Genomic DNA, 21,228 nt, shown 5'->3' with positions numbered 1-21,228 from the left:
CAAAACTATAAAGTAGAAACTTACAGATTGCTTTCACTTACAGCTTCTTCTGTATGAGCCAGCATAACAGTAACATAGCCCTCCTCACCTCCATTCGTACTTAATACCATAGCATTTATGTAATCTCTCAGTTCTCTTAGTTTCCAAAAATGCGATCATACTATACACACTACTTTGCAACTGGTATTTTTTTTACTAAAATTGTATATAATAGACTTCACTCCAGAACAGAAGATATAGATCCAAACCCTCTCTTTATGCTGGCCACATAATCTTCCATTCAAGGAATATAGACCTTAGTTAGCCATATGCTTTCTAGTAAACATTTCTGTTATTTTAATTTTTGCAGCAATGCCCTAAGAAACATTATTTGTACATGTATGTTTACAATCAGGTGATTTTACTTCTATAGGATACAGTCTCTAAAATATTTTTAACATCAGAAATAAAATATTTTCAAGGACTGAAGCAGCAGAGTGGAAGACAAAGAAAAATTTGATAAAATAAAGTAATAACAAATTTTCATAGCAGACCCACAGAATCAACTGCTTTTTAAGAGAAAAATGATTCTTGAAATTCAGTACACATTTCAGTACCAGTGACCTATATTCCAGCTCCTCATTGCAGATTTGCAGTATGGTGTACACACTTGTAATGAGGTATAAGAGAATCAACAGATAATAACAAGTGTTGATGAGGGTAAACAGAAATTGGAATCCTCCTGCGTTATTTGTGGGAATGAAATGGTGCCGCCACTATGGAAAACAGTCTGGCAGCTCCTCAAAAGGTTAAACATAGAACTACAATATGACCCAGCAATGCAGCTCACAGGTATATACACAAGAGGTATGAATACATACGGAGTCTCACAGCAGCATTTTCATAATAGCCCAAAAGTGGAAACAACTCAAATGTCCACTGGCTGGTGAATGGAAAAATAAAATGTGGTGTGTCCATAAGATGGAACAGCACTTGGCCATAAAAAGGAATGAAGTACTAACACATGCTACAATGTGGAGGAGTCTCAAAAACTCTACGTTAAGTGAAAAAAGTCAGTCACAAGAGCCCACATACTGTCGGCTCCCTTTTATTTGAAATGTCCAGAATAGGCAGATGTGTAGTGACAGAAAGTAGATTAGTGCTTGCCCAGGACTTGGAGGGAGAGCTAAGCCGAGAAACGGGAAGTGACTGATCACTGGTGCAAAGTCTCTTGTTGGAGTGGTAAAAAGTGTTCTGAAATGGACTGTGGTGGTAGCCGCAAACCACCATGGGGGTCCTACAAACCACTGACTGGGACACATGAAGTAGGGGCGTTGTATGGTTTGTGAGTTAATATCTCAGAAAGCAGTTTTGGAGAAAAGAACAAATAAGTGAAAGAGAGAAAGAAAAGGCAAAATCTCAACATTAGACAAATCTAGACAAAAGAGGGGAGGGAGTACCACGAGTTCAGATGTTGGACCACACTCCCCCGGGTTCTGTCATCACCCTGTGTCACTCCGAGCCTGGTCCCTCATGTGGAGTCTTTTTCTTTTCAACTCACTCAGACGTAGCAGATGTCTTGCCCATTGGTGAACATCCCTCTGCATTGCAGCTTTGAAAAATGCCTTCTTGTTCTGACTAGTTATAGGCACCACGTGAGAAAAAGGCTATTTTTCCAACCCCCTTCTCTTCTTATAGAGGTAGCTGTGCTCAGTGCCAGCCTCACCTAAGTCTGTTTTTACATTGTCCTTTCCACTTTGTCACACACTCTCACTCATTTTTCAAAATGTGAACTTTTTTTAAAATGATACAGCCTGCCTGGGTTGTATTTATTTAGTTCTCCCTTTATAGGTTTTTCAAATTTATGAGTGTCATAAAACAAAAATGCCTAATCTACTTCAAGCTAACCTTGTCTTTTAATCACCAGAAATTTCATCCTCAGGTATACTTTTTTCTTGCTGCAATTTATTATTTTGGGACTGTTTCAAATTGTAATGGGAAACTCTGTGGTTGGCCTTGCTGATCAAGGTTATCAAAATTCAATGTGCAGGAGATAAATACTGATTTCACCAGTCTCAGCCAAACAGAATTAATATAAGACTCCACAGGACAAAGAAGGAAATTAAGATAATGGTGTTAGAACCATGGCAAAGAACACAATCTGAAGAAACCATGGAAAGGAAGAATAAATGGATTCTCGTCTCATTCATGTTACTTTAAGCTAAAGCTGACTTTAAGCAAGATGGTCCAGGTTTTAGTCTGGTTCCAGAAGCATCTTTGCTGCCTTTTCAGCCTGTCTCTTCCCACTTCTCCACCCCCCCATTGACTTCAAGTTCTCCCCCACCAACTGCAGTCCAGCCCAAACCTCCCAGTGCCATGGTACCTCAGCCTGCCGCCTCTTTCCTAATCAAGACTCTGTCCCATCTTCCTTCTTTTTGTCAAAACTGCCTGTGCTTTCCATAAGGATAGCCCATCTCGCTAAACCTTGCTGAATTGTGGGAAATAATCTACCAGACTATTCTAACTTAATAGCTAGGTCTCCCCAGGGGTGTTTGCATTAAAACAAGGGATCATACGAAGAATCCTTACAAGATCTTACCTAAGAGAATCAACAACCATAGAATTTGAAACATTGGGTATAGATTATTGAATGAAGGAAAAGTCAACCTTGGTGGTGATGTGGCTGTTCTAAAATTATTTGAAAATGAGCCTCTCCCCACCTTCAAATTATACATTTCTCTCTGATTATTAATGACATTTGCCCAGGTGTTTATTTTTTAAGTCACTTTTCATTTGGCTTCTCTTTGTGCTAGTCTGTCATAAATCATCTCTGAAATCAAATCATGACAACCCTGAAAGATGAAAACAATTTGATGAAGTCACGTGAAGGGAGCCAGTTAAGTGGCTTTAGCTTAGGTCCATCGGAGGTCAGGTTTAGTGTTCATTCCTGAGGAAACAAGAGCAAACTTTAAATCAGGAAAAAAAACCTAACAGTTTGCTTTCCAGCTTGCATTTCAGACACAGCCCTTAAGAGTTTGCATCATGGCGAGACATTGATTTCAGATGGTCAGATGTTTAAGGAGTTTGGGGTTCACATATCAGTTTATAGGGGTGATGCTTTGAATAGTCATTGGCAAAATGAGCTGTGTTTACATACCTGGATAAAAAAGATAAAGATTTCAGTTTTCTGTTTTCCTTTACCCCATAGATTTTTGCATCAAGATGGCAACAGTGTGAAGAGTCAATAACATGGAAAATGTTTTAAGTTACATTTCAGAGATTAGAAAGGGAGTTCTTACTGTCTTATAACTCTTCTCTTATTTTTATTCTCCAATGTGGACACCTCCTAAAGTAGAGGAAAATGCACAGAATCTTATCATTCATTTTCATCATTTAAAATTATTTTGGAAAACCAACATGTGTGATGGTGACGTTTAACTGTTTTACACCCGTTTTCCCCCTCCAAATTTTAAATGTGGTCTACAAATAACAATGAGTAAGCCCTTCCACAGCTATTCCATTAACTGTCCATGACATTGACCTTTTTTTTTTTAGATTTACTTTCATAAGTACATCCACACGGGTTCTTTGAAAAATACTGACAATATTGTGTCTTACCTCATTAAATTTGCCCGCTTTCTCACCATGCAATGGGTTCTTATTCCTTCCTCTTTATTTTTGTGACTTCCTTTTTCTTTGACATACTTTTTGGTTCAGATACTTACTCCCAGCTCTCTGAGATGATTTGTAGCTAATTGTAGCAACCAATTTCCATTATTTATGAGTGTCATTGTCAGAATCCATTTGGAAGTCTGGCTGAGATAAAGCTGATTCCAGCTTCTGATAGGACCACAGCAATAAAGCCATTAACCACGCAGGTTAAAATGGGCTGAGTTGTAGATGCTGATAATATTTTTACAACCAAATATTTACTATCTTGTGCATTATGTTTGATTCATTTCCTAGAATATTCAAGACGTTATTATTTTATTACCAGTAATTTATGACGCCCTCTTTTTTAAAATGTAATGTGTGTTATTTCTCAGACCAGCCAATTCACTTTAAAATGTTCATAGATGTGAGAGAAGGAGGTAGGGAAAATGAAAACTATGAGTAATATAAATGCTTAATATTCTTAAAAGGTTGACGTTACATGGTAGCAGTTAAATCAGTCTTGGTATCCTATTATTCTTTACCTGGATTTTGATTCTAGTTGGTACTTAAATCTCAGACTCTCCCACCCCAGTGAGCCAGGGAACAGAGGACCCACATGTGCATCCTCTATGCAAACATTTTTCTCTCCCTTCTCATCCCGAAGATCATAAAACATAGGTGGAATTTCAGGAATAAATACAGGACTGGAGAAGCCATCAATAATGGCAGTCATTTGAAAGTGTCACCTAATTTAAACACTTTTGCTTTAAGTTATTGCAGTGTCATGAGTTTTATTATGCTCAATTTATTAGTAAAAGCCTTCAGGGCTCACAACCATTTATTTTTCAGGGAACTTGATTTTATCATTAATTTTTAAATACATAATACTCCCACTTTATTTTTAGAGTGCACTTGATTTGCAAGAATTGGTTTACTCTGATCAATACAGATGTTTCCAGGTCTTCATTAAAGCCAAAAAGATCTAGAAGAAAGTCAGATGGTTATCAAAGCAAAAAGTCTGGAAAGTCAGATGTCTATGAATTTCTAAGACATTACACCCCAAAAGGTAGTGTGTGTTTGTACACACACACGATACATGTTTATATTGGTTTAAGTTTTAGGTGGGAAAAATATAATAAAGACTGACCAGGCTCCTGTTTTTACTTATTGAGTAACTTATTCTAGAGGGCAATCCTTTCTCTTCCAAAGGGGTGACATCTGGGTGGGAAAGTCTGAATGTGAAGGATGAGAGCCAGGACCCAGGAAAGGATTCTGATAATTTCTGTTGCTTCGCAAGTCTGGTAAACACAAGCCCATCAGTGATGACAAATAACAAAGCCTTTTTCTGGGCTGAGTTTTCATGGTCCGGGCTGCTTCAGCTGCCCGTCTCTCTGGAGGTAAAATGGGTTGACAAAGGAGCTCTGAGCTGGGGGATGTGGAAAGTCAGCGGTGGCGCCCCGCCCCCTCCCCTAACTGGACCCATTTGACTACATGTCATGTGACACTAATGCAAACACCTGGTGCTGATAGCTGAAAAACCTGAATGCTTGACTGTTTGTTTTAGGGAGATTTTGTTTTTTAAAAAAAACCTAAAACTAAACATATACTCACTAGTTGTTATCTTTTTCTCCCCCTAATTAGGACAGAATTTTACCCTAAGGCAGTTAGGCGTTTGTGAACCAGCAACTCGAAGAGGACTGGCATTTTGTGCGGAAATGGGGCTCCCCCACAGAGGTTACTCTATCAGTGCAGGGTCAGATGCTGATACTGACAATGAAGCAGTGATGTCCCCAGAGCATGCCATGAGACTGTGGGGCAGGGGGGTCAAGTCAGGCCGCAGCTCCTGCCTGTCAAGTCGGTCCAACTCAGCCCTCACCCTGACAGACACGGAGCACGAGAACAAGTCGGACAGTGAAGGCGGTAAGTGGCTTTTTTTTTTTTTGGCTTTATAATGTTGGCATTCAGTGCTTCTGCCCGTTTTGGTTGATTTGGCTTTCTTCCTTCCTTCCTCCCATCTTTCCTTCTCTTTCTTTCTTTCTTCTTCCTTTCCTTGTATTTCAATGCAGAAATGTTCTTGAAGAATTTGCTTTTTTTTTTTATTTCCTGGAAAAAAAGTCAATATTCGGCATCAGATTGTTAAATTATGCAAGTGGTCTCTATTGTGTTAGCTATTGTTTTGAAAACCAGTTTAATCATGTATGGGGGTAAAAAAAAAGGTTGGCTTTGACTTATCTTGGACCACATCACCTGTTATCCTCTGCAGAACCGCAAAGCAAGTGGTGATCAAGTTTACCCCAGAGCCAACTTGCAATCAAAGATGTCTTTGTAGATTTCTCTTGAAAATATCTCAAAGAAGTTCCAGAATCTTAGAATGGATGAGTGAGCACACAGAATAGTTTAACAGGGCTCCAGTGATTGAAGAGCAAATTTGATCATGCTTTAAACTTCCCAGTTGATGAGAGCAATTGAAATCTTGGTAAAGAGAGGGAGTGTGGCCTTTGATGTGCTTTGGGGACTGGATTACTCTGCAATTAAATCCGTGCACAAAAATTGGATTTTAGAATTTCCAAATAGCAGCTTTATATACTGTAAGAAAAACGTCTTTAGAAATTACTGAGGCTTTTTTCTATGGCCAATACAGGATAATAAACAGTTAATTGGCATGCAATAATAGACTTAAAAGAGGGCTTAATTTTTAGGCAGCGCGGCTTCTGGGAGAAGTGGAGTGTCAGCACCAGTACACCGGACAACACAGTGACGTGTCTCCTTCAGTATTTACTGTTAACGGTGCGCTTGCTGCTTTGATTGAGTTATTAATGCTATGTGCATAGATGCATCAAAAAGCAAAGAGAAAATTAAAATGGAAAAATTGCGTTGCTCTTTGAAGAGAAAGGTGGTGTTTGACCAGCGATATTTCATTTTTATTATTTATTGAGCAACTTTGTCAGCTTCGCTTTGTGACAGGAAAACAAGTCCGTTGTCAGTTTTCGGTCTCAGCTAAGTCATGGTATGAAGTGGTGCTGAGTGCTTCCAACTGCTTATTGCTTGTTTTCTTGCTATTCGGGGCCGGGGGGGGGATGTCTACTGTAAACCAACTAAAACAATATCTTATGTAGAATACGCTAGTGCAGTAAACCAAAGTTAAAATCAACTAATAATGTGCACTCAATATATATTCATTTCGGAAGTGTCAGTTCTGGGTGGAGGCCGACTTCCACCCAACCCGCAACAGGAGAGAAGGGCAGTTCTTTTTGACAAAATGAGTCTTAGAATCAGACTACAACATTTTCCTGAGCTAATCCATTCACCTCAGTATAAAAATAACAAAAAAACAAAAAACAAACCAAACCTGTGTTTCTGTCAGTTTTCATTGTGGATTCAGAAGCCAGGTGAGATTTGGCATAAACTTTGCTTTGCGTCCGTCCGCATCTTCAGGTTGCACTCTTCAAGCAATGGTAGGTACAACGGTAATATTTCAATGTATTATTTGACATTTGATTTCTCTAAGACACATGACAAAAGTTATGATGGTTACAGAAGAGAAAAGAGGAGAGGGCAGCGGAACAGTGCGTTCAGTTCTGATTAACTGCGTCAGAGTCCCGTTGAATCGCTATCTGTTAAATACCGTTTCCTGCTGGGTCAGCTTGTCCTCTGCACACGTGACCTTTGTAGCCCCTCTTTCTCTCTCTCGCGATAAGTGCATCTTGTTATTGTATCCGAATTGGTAAAATATGAATTAATTTTACTATTTTTAAAATTGTACACGTGCTGAAACTGTCTCACAGTGAATTCCCGAACACGTCATTTTTTTTGTTTGCTTTCAGAAAATATAAAAGTTGCATCCTTTGCAGCCTTTAGCTAACAGGCTATGATACACAAATGACTGGGAAGAGAAGGAGGGGCCGGGGCGTTTCTCACACCACTGCCCCTCCCCATCTGCGTGGCTTGTTACTCACCGTAGTGGGGTCTTGTTGCCCCAGGAACCTCTGGTCCTTGTTCTCAGAGTGATGGAAAAGTGAGAAAAGTTGCATTTTTTCATTTCTCCAAGTGGTCGTTCTGAAGCGAAATGAAGAGAGGCAGGAAGAGGGTGTCGAGGGTCTTGCCTTGAAATTCAGAACATTTGGTTGCATTTGTTGAGAGTAAACAGGTCAGCCAAGTTAAGGGTATAAAGTGTCAAAAGCAATGTTTGTTGAGCTGGGCAAGTGATGACTTAAACTTGTGTTTACTGTTTCCCCGAGGTTTGGCTGTGGTTGTTTTTTTAAACAACGTTTTGATGGTCTAAGAACTCCAATTGAGGTCAACTTAAGGAAGAAAGCAAAAGAGGAAATAAAATAGATATGACCTCTTACTGAACACTGGCTAGTTCATAGATTCCGTGTGTATGTCCGTAGGACCAGTTCCGATTCATTTGTTCTGAATTTTCAGTGATTAGTCAGAAGGAGCGAGGTTCTACTTACAGCAATAAATAACATGAAGATCTGGGAAAGCAAAGTTTTCTGACACTTAGCAGACCTTATTTTGAATAGTGGAATTAAGTAAGAGTACTGGATGGCTTTTTTTAGATGTAAAAACACCATGTGTTTTTTTCTGAAGCTGGGTTATAGTAGAAACTAAAGTTGGTCATCACACACAGGGTCTTCTAACATCTTCATAAACAGTCTCCTCAAAACTATGACCTATTTTCACTATTATTACCATTTCTAGTCAAATATTTCTAACACAAAATTACTCAAATAATTCAGCTCAAGCGTTTTTAATTGCTCTCACTCTGAAAGATGATTGATTTTCCAGTTACATTTTCCTTTGACTTCCAATTATTTTAGTTGTCTAATTTCATTCATCTCTGTATCAGCTTGAGATGTGTCCTTAGAAGTTCTGTTGTATCTCTCTCTATAAATTAAAACAAGAGGGACTCGCGTGAAATAACTCACCAAGGTGAAACTAGCGTAGGCACCAGACGCTGGATTGTTTTCCCCGGGTTTAGCAGGGGAGTGTTGGCTGACTGTTTACATCATTTGAAATAACTGTGAATAAGGCTGTTTTCTTCTAAAAAAAAAAAAGTTATTCAACATTTGTGAAATTATGCAAGCCGAGTGCCTGATGTTCCAGTTATGACTTCAAAGAAGAGTTTAGCTACGAAAGGGATTAGATTTCATTTATTTATTGATAAAGAGGCCAACAGTTCAAGTTAAGAAGGCGCTGGAACCGCTGTGAGGCTAATGAAATTTTGATGGCCTGAGCATCCCGCGAGAGGGAGGAACATTCCGACCATGTCACACGTCTCCATGTTAGCGGAGATTCTAAACAAGTGATCAAATATATTCTTTGGCAAAACTAACTCTTCACCAACCATGGGGAGTTGAAGTTAAAAATTATTTTGAGGGGGGAAAAATGTTTACTGTCTGTTGAGTTTCATATTAAAGTCCAAATGTTAGTCTTGGTCCAAATTTAAAGATACAGGAGAAGGCCTTTCCTGACACGTACTGACAACCTCTAAGTCAACTGCAGCGCTCCAGGGCGAGCACTGGAGGGTCCGTGGTTTGTGACCGCCCATCAGCAGCCATGCTAGTGAGCTGTTGAAAGGTTACCAAATAAATGTGATGCGACACCTCCCTCAAAGGGAGGATGACCAGTATGTTCTGGATTGTTTAAGGCATCTGGAGTGTTTAACGCCCCCATCAAAGGGAGAATTGCCAGTATGTTCTGGATTGATATGTTGTTGAAAGACCCCTGACTGAATTCCCACTCTCTAGCTTTGCAAATTACCTCATCTAAATTCCAAATATCTATATAAATGTCAGGAACAAAGCACTTTTTTTTTCCAAAACATCAACGTATAAGCTTAAGTGTTTCTTTGTGCATCTTTTCCCAGAAGGAGGCCAGTGTAGGCCATTGTCCTTTGTTGTCCAGTATCCTGAGAGGTGTCCGGATGCAGAGTCACACTGGTCAGGGTTTAACTCCTTGTGTTCAACCCCTAAGCCTCTTCGCTCCTGAGTCCCCCCGAGCTCAAGTCCCCAACTCTCCCACGTCTGCCTGGCTGCGTCATCAGCCCCGGAGATCTGGAGGTCTTTATCTTACTCCATCTTCCTGTCTCTGAAACTTCTTATGCCTTTTGGAAAGTGATGACCTTTGCTGTTAGACCAAGGAGGCTTCTAATGGTTCTCTCCTCTTCTACCTCATCCTGATGGAGACCTTGAGAGCCTCCATTGAGGGCAATAGTTGACAGCGTGTTGTTGGGGACAGACCACTTGGATTTGGATTGAGCCTGTCACCTCCCGGCTGTGTGACCTTGGGCAGTGACTTAACCTTCCAGGGCTACAGTCTTCCCAGGGGTAAAATACAGAAAAGCGTTAACGGTATACAGTCCTTATAGGGTCATTGGCAGGATTCAATGAGTCTTGGTATATAATGTGCTTAGAACAGTCGTGCCCGGCATCTAGTGAGTTCCAAATGAGGGTGTACTCCCATTATTCTTTGTAAATGGTGGGAAATTCTCTCTCCTTCTTAAGTGGCTGTGAAGATGAAGTTAGATAAACTTGTAAGTTAGTCACAATATCAAGTACCTACATAGGTTTGGCCCGCCGTAAATGTCCCCTCCCCCTCCGTGGGCATTAGTCCGGTATTTGTACATTTGGGGAGATGAGGGAGCACTAGCTAGTGGCCCCCCCAGAAGAGGCACCGGTAATTTGCATAACCTGGAATTTCTGTCACCATCTATTGACTCTTCTATTTTTCTCTAAAAGCCCGCATACTTTTTCATTCACTGTAATTAAATGAATGTACATTAAGTGGTGCTGAGAATGAGTCTGATGGCTGGAGACTTCAAAGATCTGAGCAAGCTTCTTCCCCTCCTGGCCAGAGGAAATTTCAAAAGTCGTGTTTCCCTCAAAGGCATGTTACTTAGACAGACAGTCAATTAACAGGCAATTTAACTGATGCTCATCAGCTCACACAGTAAAATAAATCGTTTCTGGAAGACTTTATTTCTCACCCGGGGTCTGAGCCACATACCTGTGATAGGACCTCACTAATGCCACCCTAATAGTGTGTGATGCTAAGGTATTAAGGGCCAATTTGGCTAACAGAGGGTATACATTAATGTGCAGTGTTTTTAGGTGTGATGGATACTTGCTTTGCTGGGCTAAAACCTTTCCAAATACCAATTTTCTTGCCTTCTGAAATAGTAGTTTTGATGTCTGCTTTCTGTATAGATAAAGTCTACAAGTTGAGTTACTGTCCTGAAAAAAAAAAAAAGATATACCCCTTAAACCAATTTGATAGACGAACGTAGTGGTGTTCACATCACTCTCTCAGTGGAGAACTTCAGCCATTCTGCAATCCAAATTACCGCGCCAGGCAACATATGTTCTCCGGAAAAGTGGGCGGTGCAATGTTTTCTCTTTCTGAGCAACGGCGTGTAGGTGAGAGAGAGGAAATGGAAGGGTTTGTAGCTATCCCATCCCCGATTAAATTCTAGACTGGATGGGGAGAAACTGCTAGTGACGCTGGACTCCCTGTTTGTCAGATACTTGTGGTGCTTCAGATGACGACAAAGATGTCGTTTCTCTCCTGACTCTTTTTACAAGGGGATAATATTTCAGTTTCCCACAAATAATTTCAAGAGAGGTGCATTATTTTGCCTAACGAGCCTAATTCCATCCCTTCGCCTTGGTCTTTACCAACTTGCAGCTGACTTTGGAAATTGATTGTGAAAATTAGGTAGAACACCGCTGCTGCAAGAAAGAAATGGTATTTCGGTGTTATTCTAATTGTATGCAACTCGACTACACGTTCTACACCGTAACTTGAATATAAATTCCATAATGGGCCCTCTTCTGGCATGTAATGGTCAGTTCTGGCATGTTCTACTGCTGTAAATCGTATTTTATGTTTTAGGTGCTCTGGGATGTCAAAAATAGCAAAAGTGATATGTTGCAGGCTTACTAAATCAAGCTTGGAATTGAAGTGCTGCTTTGCAAAACACAGTCAGGTAGTCTCCCATATGTAAAAATAATTACATCGCCTTGATGTGTATACGTTTATTGTTTAAATAGCAACCTGTCATTCTTGAAGCAAGAGCATCCGTATTTCACTTAGGGGAAATATATTCAGTTCAAGAACGTGTGACAAGACACTTGCACAGAGTAAGCAGTGATTTAAACAAAAGTTTTTGAAAATTTAGGATTATGAACCTGAAATTAAAATCCTATAAAATTCAGTCCAATGGTTATCATGTAAGTATTCATATACGTTTGCATTTTCCATTCTAAGAGGATTTGAAGAACTTCTTGGGACTTTGCGGCTCTTCACACGAATTTTGCTACTTCTATAAAACTGAACTTGTGTTCTAAGTATGTTTGTTCAAAGTACACAGAATATATGCTGTGTCTGTTTAAATTCTAAGTGTTCTTTTAATTGTGGAGTTGAAGTCAAAGTGAAGCATCCTAACACAGATCAAAACCGATGATGTATGCTATTTTGATTTTTGAATGTGTGTCTGATATCCTTGAAAAATCACCGTAGTAGCAGAAAACTTGTTTTAATTAATGAATTGAACAGCAGTGAATGCTGAATCAGGTTCATTGATGTAATTATCACTGAAATAGAAAAAATAAGTGTTAGAGCCATGGAACCTTCGTTTATTTGCCATTCCGAGGGCATTCAAGTGTTTGGAGAGCAACTAACTGATTTCTGGGGCGTGTTATTTATCGAATATTCTTCTCAGATCATAATAATTCTGTTAATTAACATAACATACACGTACAAGTTTAAATGTGAAAATCCTGTACATAATTTACTGAGTCATTTGAACGAGGGTTTCACTATATTGAAATTTTCTGTTTATCAGTGGACTTGAGATAAGTTTCCATAATGATTAGACTGTACAGAAACTAAAGGCAAAAGCACATTGAAAGTATATTAAAATGGATGCAAATGGGTATAAACTTGAGAACAGGGCAATTAAAAATGTCTTGTGAATAGTACCTTGACTTTAAATATGAAGTCACGTAGAAAGTGAAAACGGAATTAAGTTTCGATATGACTCTTTGAATTGGTCTCGTATTTAGTACATCCAGTACACCTTCATTCAATGAATAATAAATGCTAGGTGTTGTACCAGGTGCAAGAAAATCAAAAAGTGAGTAAGACATAGTCCCTGACTCTAAGAAATTCACAGGCTGGTTGGGCAGACAGGCAAGTAGATGGCACGTTGCAAGTGCATTTATACGTGGTCGGTGGTATTACAACACAAAGCGCAAAGGCAGTGTCAGCACAGAGTGGACTCTTGCTGTAGAGACTGCAAGCAGGAGAGGAGAGAAGGTTGCACAGAGGAAGAGGGAGGTTGGTACACAGGGTTAAAGGATGTGTAAAAAATGCAAGATGTAGACAAAGCAGCAAGGGAGGAAGTGTGAATTTCCCGGGGACTGTTCCCAGCACCACAGGCTCTTGGAGCCTGGAACCCAGGCTGTGTGTGGATGAGTGAAGGGCGTTCAGGCTGCGCAGGTCACCCCACCCATCGTGCAAAGGGCCTTCATGGCCATGCCGAGAGATTTGTACCTTTTCCTGTAGGTAACCAGAGTCTCTGAAGAATGTTCATGCAGAGGAATGTCATGTTGACATTATCGAACACTAATTTTTAGAAAAGACACAGAAAGAGGTCAAAGAAAAAAAAACCAAAAACAAACCCAGAGCACAAGTGATATGTGTGAGAGAAATAGAAATAGGCTATAAAAAACCAGAGTGGGAGTTATTATTTGCATATTGAAATTTGGGGAAACTGTGACTTTGTGAAACAATCATTTGGACTAAACCGTCTTTAACTGGTTAATATGAAAGTAATCCGTAGGAAGTGGGCTCTCTCCCAACTGGTTTTTACAGGGGTGTGAAAGTTCACAAAGAGAGACCTTAAAATTTTGACATATGGCAGCTGGAGATTCCCAGGGGATTTAAAAGAGCTTGAATGAAATGTCAGTTGCTGCAGCAAACAAGTATAAAACATTCCCTTATGACGGACCATGTCTCATTTACTGTGATTGGAACACCACTGTTTAGAATGTAGGGTACACAGCGTGCTTATCGGTGAACTAAATTATATGAACCTATTTAAAGAGTTTAAGGCTTCAGATAATTATTAGAATTTTTTAAGCATTTAATCATTATTTGCATTGTACTGTGTCAGTAACCCATGTGAAATAATTCATGCTGACAATGGAACTTTATTTTAGACCCAGAAATTTTAAGTAGAAAATATTCTGAGTGTTTAAACCCATGCCCTTAATTTATCTATCTTAATTACTTAGCATTACATGTCATTTGAAGACACAGAAGTATGTGGAGAGTATGAACTAGTTTCTGTTTTGATATTTCTACTTTCATTCTTTGTGTGTAAATTTTTAATTAAAGTTGCAATTTCTCTTTTGACCTAGGTTGCCCCACATGATTAGACATTCTTCTACAACGTCATACTTGTCCATGCTGTGATTTATCATAATTTATTTAACATATCCACTACTTTTGGGCATCTACATTGTTTGAATTTTCACTATTATAAATTTCACTATTATAAATTGCAGTAATAATCCTTTAGACTAAATCTTTGCCCCTAATTCTGTATCCCCTAATACCTTAGGATAAATTCTTGGAAATGGACTATCAGAGCCAAAGGGTATGTACAATTTAAAGCATTTGATATACTCTGTCAAAATGCCGTGCGAAAAAAACTTGTATCAATTTACACTTCCTCCAGTGGTATAAATAAGTGTCTTTTTCCACAAGCCATTGACAAAGAATGTTGCTTTAAAAGTTTGGCAACTTGATGGAATCATAGTATCTTACTATTGTTATAAGTTATGTTCATTTGATGAATAGGGTGAGTATATTCTCATGTATGAATGTGTACCATTTGTGTTTCTTCTTTTGTGAATTGCCAGTTTATACCCTTTGACCATTTTTCTGTTGAGGTATATGGAGAAATGGATCTTCCAGAACCTAAGGAAACTTGGAAGGAAGAGATAGCATTCAAGGACATTAGGACACTGACTCTGCTTTTTTCTTCCTCGTGTACATGTGGCCTTGATGAGACAGGTTTGATTGCAAGAGGACCTGATATAAATAAACAACTCCTTAAACGCAGGCCTTCTGCTCGCAGACATATGTGTAAGTTCCGCAGTAGTGATGAGTGATGACATGAACTCCAAGTATAAAAGAGCTAGGGCACAGCACAGATGCAGGGTCCTCAACTCTAGCAGGATTTCACCTTGCTTAAACATCTGCGCACTCCTTATTAGAGATTCTAGGTGCCAAGAAAATCTGTATTTACTCCAGCTTGGAGTCACAAATTCATTTCCACAAAGTTTCTGTATCCTTACAAAATAAATAAAAAACTGAAAGCAGGTGATACTAACAGCAGGAGGTAAATCTCTTTCCATCAACCCACAGCCTTTGGAAAAGATGCAAGAGATAGAGATACACATGTACATATACAATTTTTTTTCTTATTGAATTGCATAGGTTTCACAAAATAAGAATCTTAATAACCCTTTGTCTCTTTTAAAAGGTTTAAATCTAAATCTTTTGTGAACATTTTCTTCAGTTTGATTTTATTTTATTTTTCTAAAAGAATTTTCTAAAATATAAAGTTAATTATATTATTTACTTGTGGCCTTTTATATGCTTAGAAATGTTGACTTTACCCCTAGAGCAAATAGTCATTTTTATTTTCTTCCTTTTTTATATTTCTTTTTTTTTTACATATTTAATCTATCTGAATTTTTAGGTGTAGTCTGTGATATAAGAATTTAAATTGCTTTTCTTCACAAAATTCCACTGTTTAGATGTCATTTAATTTAATTAGGGGATGCTCCATAATGTCTCTTAAATATTTGCTAATCTAGTAAATACATCAATAACAATTTGTGCTGTTAAATCTTTGCAAAGAAGTAGAATAACATTTGTGAGCTATCTTGCATACGTAGTAGTTTTTAGATACTAAATTCAGATTTGTTAGTTTCTGGGAGATCTGGAATGCTAACCAAAAATGAACATTTTCAGGAATGCACTAGCCACTAGCACCAGCAGTGTAATATGTAATTCAGGCATTGCAAAAAGTGTAGTGGAAAAATAGACTTAAACAGGTTTGTAGAAGTTGCATATAATGTCAGAAGCAGTTCTTGAGATCTATTTTTCATTAAAAAATAAAGCATTGATTCTGCAAAAAGTCAGGCTGTATTATGCACATATTTGGTGAACATCCTTATATCAAATACTCTGAGAGATGTTTTTAAGGAATAAAATTGACCCTTTGCTGTCAAGCTTATCAAACTGGAGACACAGGACTTTACAAAAAGGAAACAATCAGAAGACAAAGCAACAGCTGAATGAAATACTGCCTACTGAGAAGAGAAATGCAATAAAGATTCAGGAAAGGAAAGATTTTGCAGAATTCATAGAATTCCAGCAGGATTTTGAAGGTGGTAAAGATATGTTTAAATGCAGCAGAAGAGTGGTGCGTGGTTCCAGTTGGAACAACTTGCAGAGATGCTTGGAAGCAACGAGGGAGACTCAGTGGTCGCCTTATAAGGAGGCTGCCCTTCGATTCTGGAAGAGTCTTCTTGGGAAGCACTGGAAGTTAAAGCTGACAGTTAAGTGGAATCCACTTGTGAGGAACGTAGATGTCATGCGGAAACGTCTAAGATTGTCTCTGTGCATTGTGTCTGTCCAGTCCTAAGGCTGCGCTGAGACACGATGAATGGCTTGTATCGAGGCCAACTTGGGATTGATGAGCCAGGGTCCCATAAACACTCAGAAAGTGTTATGGTGAACAGCGGGGAAGGAACAGGTTGTCGTGGGGCTGGAGGGCTTTGTAATGTGAGAAACAGTCGAGGAGCCAAAGATGACTCCAAGCTTTTGAGTGCAGAACCTGGAAAAAAATCTTGCTGTAGTAAGGGAAAAAAAAAGGAAAATCCACAGAAAGACAGTTGAAACAGACTTTCATCTGCACAATTACATAAAGTCGTATTGCAGAAGAATGCCCGTTGCAGCTTGTGAAACAGCAAACAGAATGAAAAAGATGCTATCGAAGACTAAAAATAAATGTGGACTTAAGGGAATATGCAGTGGCTTTATTAGAAAACAAGATGGATAGTGAATGATAACAGATCTAGTTCAGACTCAAAAGAGACCAGTATTTCTTCATTTTTCCTGAGTCATCGCTTCGAATAAGACATTCAGTTATCATGGAGCATCCAGCAAGAATCCTGCATCATGCTCATTCCAGTTAACTCTAAGGTGCACTAATTTGCTACTAGAGTAAGAGCCTTAGCGATTGAGAGCAGAGTCTGAGAGTATTTTATGCCGACCCATTTCAGGTGCTTCCTGCCAAATCTCAAAACCATCGCTGCATAAAGTAGATTTCCTGTACGCTCGGCTTTGTCTTCGCCACGGCCATAATGAGGGTTATGCAACTGATACGGTTTCCAAGGGAACCCCCGGAGAACACCGCGATGGTGCAAGGAAGGGGGCTGCATAATTGCTGATAGTCACCCTTATTGCCCTTCCACCAGTGGGTCTCAATCCTGATCAAGATTTTTCTGTCAGGATGGTTGAGTTCTGTGGGTGGCTTGTAAAAGGCAGTGGTGTCCCAGCACTTGGCCAGGGGGCCCTTCAATGCTGTAAAGACAAAGAACTTCAATTACAGTAGCTCTCGTTGTCCACATTTGCATCTGTTAAGGGTCTAGATGTCAACTGTATGGTTTCATCTTTAGCACCTTGAGTGCACTTTCTATTTCATCTCAAAACATTAAGAGATTAGTGCAGAAAGTCAGAAGGGGAGCACAGGCTACAGCGTTCCTTTAAAGTACTGTCATATTTTTACCTATCTGTTCCAAGAGTGAATGCTAAAGGGATAAAAATTGCTGAAAAGGAATCTATCTGGAGGTGAAAAGTTTGCACTTTGAGGGGGAAGAATACTGCCATATGTATACCCGTGAGTCCTGGTTACCTCTCCCGTATTTCAAGCAGTTCGTGCCGGATGGATAGCTCATCGATGATTGACGGCTGTCAGGCAAGAGTTCTTTTCCCAAAGAAATATCAGGAAGTGTAAGAGCTTAGGTTCTCCCTTTCCATGAGATACGTTTCTTATCCTGTCTTAACTGGAAACTTTCACCCACAGAAATCCTCTTAACTCCAGCCAATTCCGATTTTGCTATTAAGACATCATTTCTTTATGGAAGAGTTTATATCCTCTTCAAAATCCTTTGACTTTCCATGGAAAGTGTCATTAGTGTACAGAAACTGTGTGAAAATAGTCATTCTGTAACCATCACCTTCCCCCTGATAATTGGTAAGGATTTTGGATGGGAATGTTGTCATCATTCCTTAGAAGAATCATTATATGAAAATCCAAATGGCAGAATACAAGTCAACAGAGATGGAGGCAGAGACAGAAAGAGATATTTGGATTTTATTGAGCACCTATTGTGTTCCATCTGCCACACTCTGAAGTTTGTATTGTTACCCCTGTTTTGCTACGGAAAGAAAATGAAGGCTTAGCGAATCTGTGCATCTGGCTAAGGCCCCGTGAGCACTAGATCTCAAGCCCCACTCTACTGCGTCGCCTGTCCTTGCGTGGAATCTGCTGGTATCCAGACAATGGCAGAGTTAGGTCCCCTCAGATCACCTCCTCTTTAAAGAGAAGGAAAAGGCTTTGTAAATTTACGTGTCTTCCATATCACCTTGAGCTTCTGTGCAGTTGAATTTCTTTCATGCTTCTTAGTCTAAGGCATTACCCTCCTATGTTAAGGGAAGAGTCTCAGGCAGACTGGTAAGAACACCTGATTAGAAGTGAAAAGATCTGGTTTCTTAGTCTGGTTCTGTCATTAACTCACTGTTTTATCTTGAACCATTCACTCTATGTCTTTGCGTCTGAATTTCTTCAAACTGTGTCTTCTTTCTAAATAACTTTTAAAAATATGCATTGTTTTATCTTTGGTTAACCGTACAAAGCTAATGCTGCAAAGTGTTTCCTTGAGGATTTACTCCAAAGGGAGGAAGCCATGCTGGGTGAGGTTAGGGTCAGCGAAGTGAAGACGTGAAGCATAAGAATCTAATAAACTATCTAAAGGAGCAAAAAAATTAGGTTCATTATTTGCATCAATCAAACATAATCCAAGTTTCCTTGACTTCTGTATACGTCTAAGTATTACACCTGCAAAGACCAGAACTGTGACCCTTACACTAATACAATATACGTTATTGCCTACAAAAGTTTTGTTACCTTTTGTTTTGTCTTTACTAAAATTCCATCTATGTTACTCATTCATTCCAGATTCCTAAAATAAATTGGTTTCAGTGCTAAGAGTTTTATCTAAGTAAACATTAAGAATCATATGGTATTTCATTATAGAAGTTAAGAAAATTTGCTTAGTAGGGATACTCAGGAAGAAATTTTTTGGTAAATGTTTTACCATACCTAGCAAGTAGATCCTAAGTGTTTAATAGATGAATACAAAAGTAACTTTCCCTGTCTGACATTTCATTGAGCATAACACCCTCTAGATCTACCTCTGATGTCACAGATGGCAAGATTACAGTCCTTTTTATGCCTGAGTACTATTTCTCTGTGTGTGTGTGTTTGTATATAAAACATCTTTGTCCATTCACCTGTCAATGGGCACTTAGGTTGCTTCCATACCTTGGCTATGCTAATGCGTCAGTGAACTTAGGGGTGCACATATCTTTTCAAATTAGTGTTTTCATTTTCTTCGGATGTGTACCCAGGAGTGGAATTGCTGGATCGTATGGTAGTTCTATTTTCAGTTCTTTGAGGAACCTCCATACTGTTTTCCACAGTTTTGCACCAATTTATGTTCCCACCAACAGCGCACGAGTGTTCCCTTTTCTCTACATCCTTGCAAATACTGTTATGTTTTCACTTATACGTGGAATCCAAAGAAACAAAACAAATGAACAAATAAAACAAAACAGAAACAGACTCACAGATACAGAGAACAAACCAGTGGTTGACAGGGGGTTGGGTGGGGGATGGGTGAAATAGGTGAAGGGAATTAAGATGTGCCAACTCACTAGTTATAAAACGAATCACAGGCGTGTATTGTACAGCACAGTGAACCTAGTCAATGGCATTTTAATGTCTTTGTATGATGTGTTGTCTATAAAGACATCAAATCACTACGCTGTGCATCTGAAACCCATATGATAGTGTAAGTTAACTATACTTCAGTTAAAAAAACAAACAAAACCAAAAATAACTGGCATTACTTAAATATTTCAACCTTTTCAAAAAGTTCATCAAGCCAGCTTTGACAACCAAAAAACAGTCAACAACATTTTCTCTTCCTCTTCCATGCACTTTTCCAGGAAAGATTTGGTGTGGCACACACTGTTTTGTTTTTGACCGTGGTCATTCCTGATTTTCCATGCACGAATCAGTCCTTCCCCAAATATCCCCAAGTATTACTATCTGTGTCTTTCTCGAAATGCTCCACGCTCTCAAAACACAGTCTGATTCAGGTTATTATTTCACTGGAAGAATATTCATGTGATTAGCAGCTTGCTTCTAGGGGAAATGATCTCTGCAAATCAATTCTGCTTTATGTGGCTAAAGAATCTTCCAGATAATGGAACATCATAATCTGTAAGTCAGAGACCTTGTGAGACACTCGATTTATTCTCTGTCAGGAAGCCTGGACAGACACAACCCTACTAGACATCATGATTCTTCTGAATTTACCTGCATCTGTCTGTTTGTTTCTTTTACTTTATTTCTTTATTGAAGTTTACAATGTTGTGTCAATTTCTGGTGTACAGCATAATGTTTTAGTCATACATGTACACACGTATATTTGTTTCATATTCTTTTTCATTATAGGTTACTATAAAATATTGAATATAATTCCCTGTGCTATACAGTATACACTTGTTGTTTATCTTTTTTATATATATTAGTATTGTGTATCTTGAACTCCCAATTTATCCCTTCCCATCCTCTTCCTTCCCCCCGGAAACTAACAAGTCTGTTTTCTTTGTGAGTCTGTTTCTGTTTTGTAAATACATCCATTTGTGCCTTTTTTTTAGAGTCTCGGGGATATCATATGGTATTTTTCTTACCTGTATCTGTGTTTAATTAGAAATTTTTTCGTGATTTTTTATCCCAAGTTCTTGGTATGAAATGGAGCAATTTTAGTCCTCATCTTCGTGCCATAATCCTTCTTATACTTACAGAGTAGCAAGACTGTTAGCCTTCTTTTCTCAACATTAATTAGGGCCAATACTCATTCTTTGATGAACTGATCCTACTGCCTAGACCTCATCATTTTCATTCTTCACTGAGCGTCTCCCCAATTCATCATGTCTCCTTAGTTTCTGAGGACCTCAAAACACACACATGCGCACAAACACCCACACACTCTATCGCCATTTTAATGGTAGTAGCGTCACATTTCTGCTCAACGTTATTTTTGGTGCCTAAGATGAATATCGTCAGTATGTGAAGAAGCATGGCGTCTGTCCTCTACATACGTTTTCAATGGTTAAGTCGTCTTTTGTGGCCCTTTAATTCAATCCTGATCTAAATCT

At 38.9% G+C, this 21,228-nt stretch overlaps 1 protein-coding gene across 2 annotated transcripts in view; it reads left to right on the top strand.

Annotated features, from left to right (window-relative positions):
• TENM3 (teneurin transmembrane protein 3) overlaps positions 1-21,228 on the top strand; it is a 1,525,061-nt gene that overhangs the window by 1,150,414 nt on the left and 353,419 nt on the right. For both annotated transcript variants that reach the window (XM_072950498.1, XM_072950499.1), the window contains one exon: positions 5,275-5,553. In XM_072950498.1, the coding sequence (XP_072806599.1) occupies positions 5,275-5,553 (279 nt within the window). The remainder of the gene's footprint in view (positions 1-5,274; positions 5,554-21,228) is intronic.

Source organism: Vicugna pacos, chromosome 26 (genome assembly GCF_048564905.1).
Source record: "Vicugna pacos chromosome 26, VicPac4, whole genome shotgun sequence".
Classification (NCBI taxonomy): domain Eukaryota; kingdom Metazoa; phylum Chordata; class Mammalia; order Artiodactyla; family Camelidae; genus Vicugna; species Vicugna pacos.
This window is presented reverse-complemented; position numbering and strand designations above follow the sequence as displayed.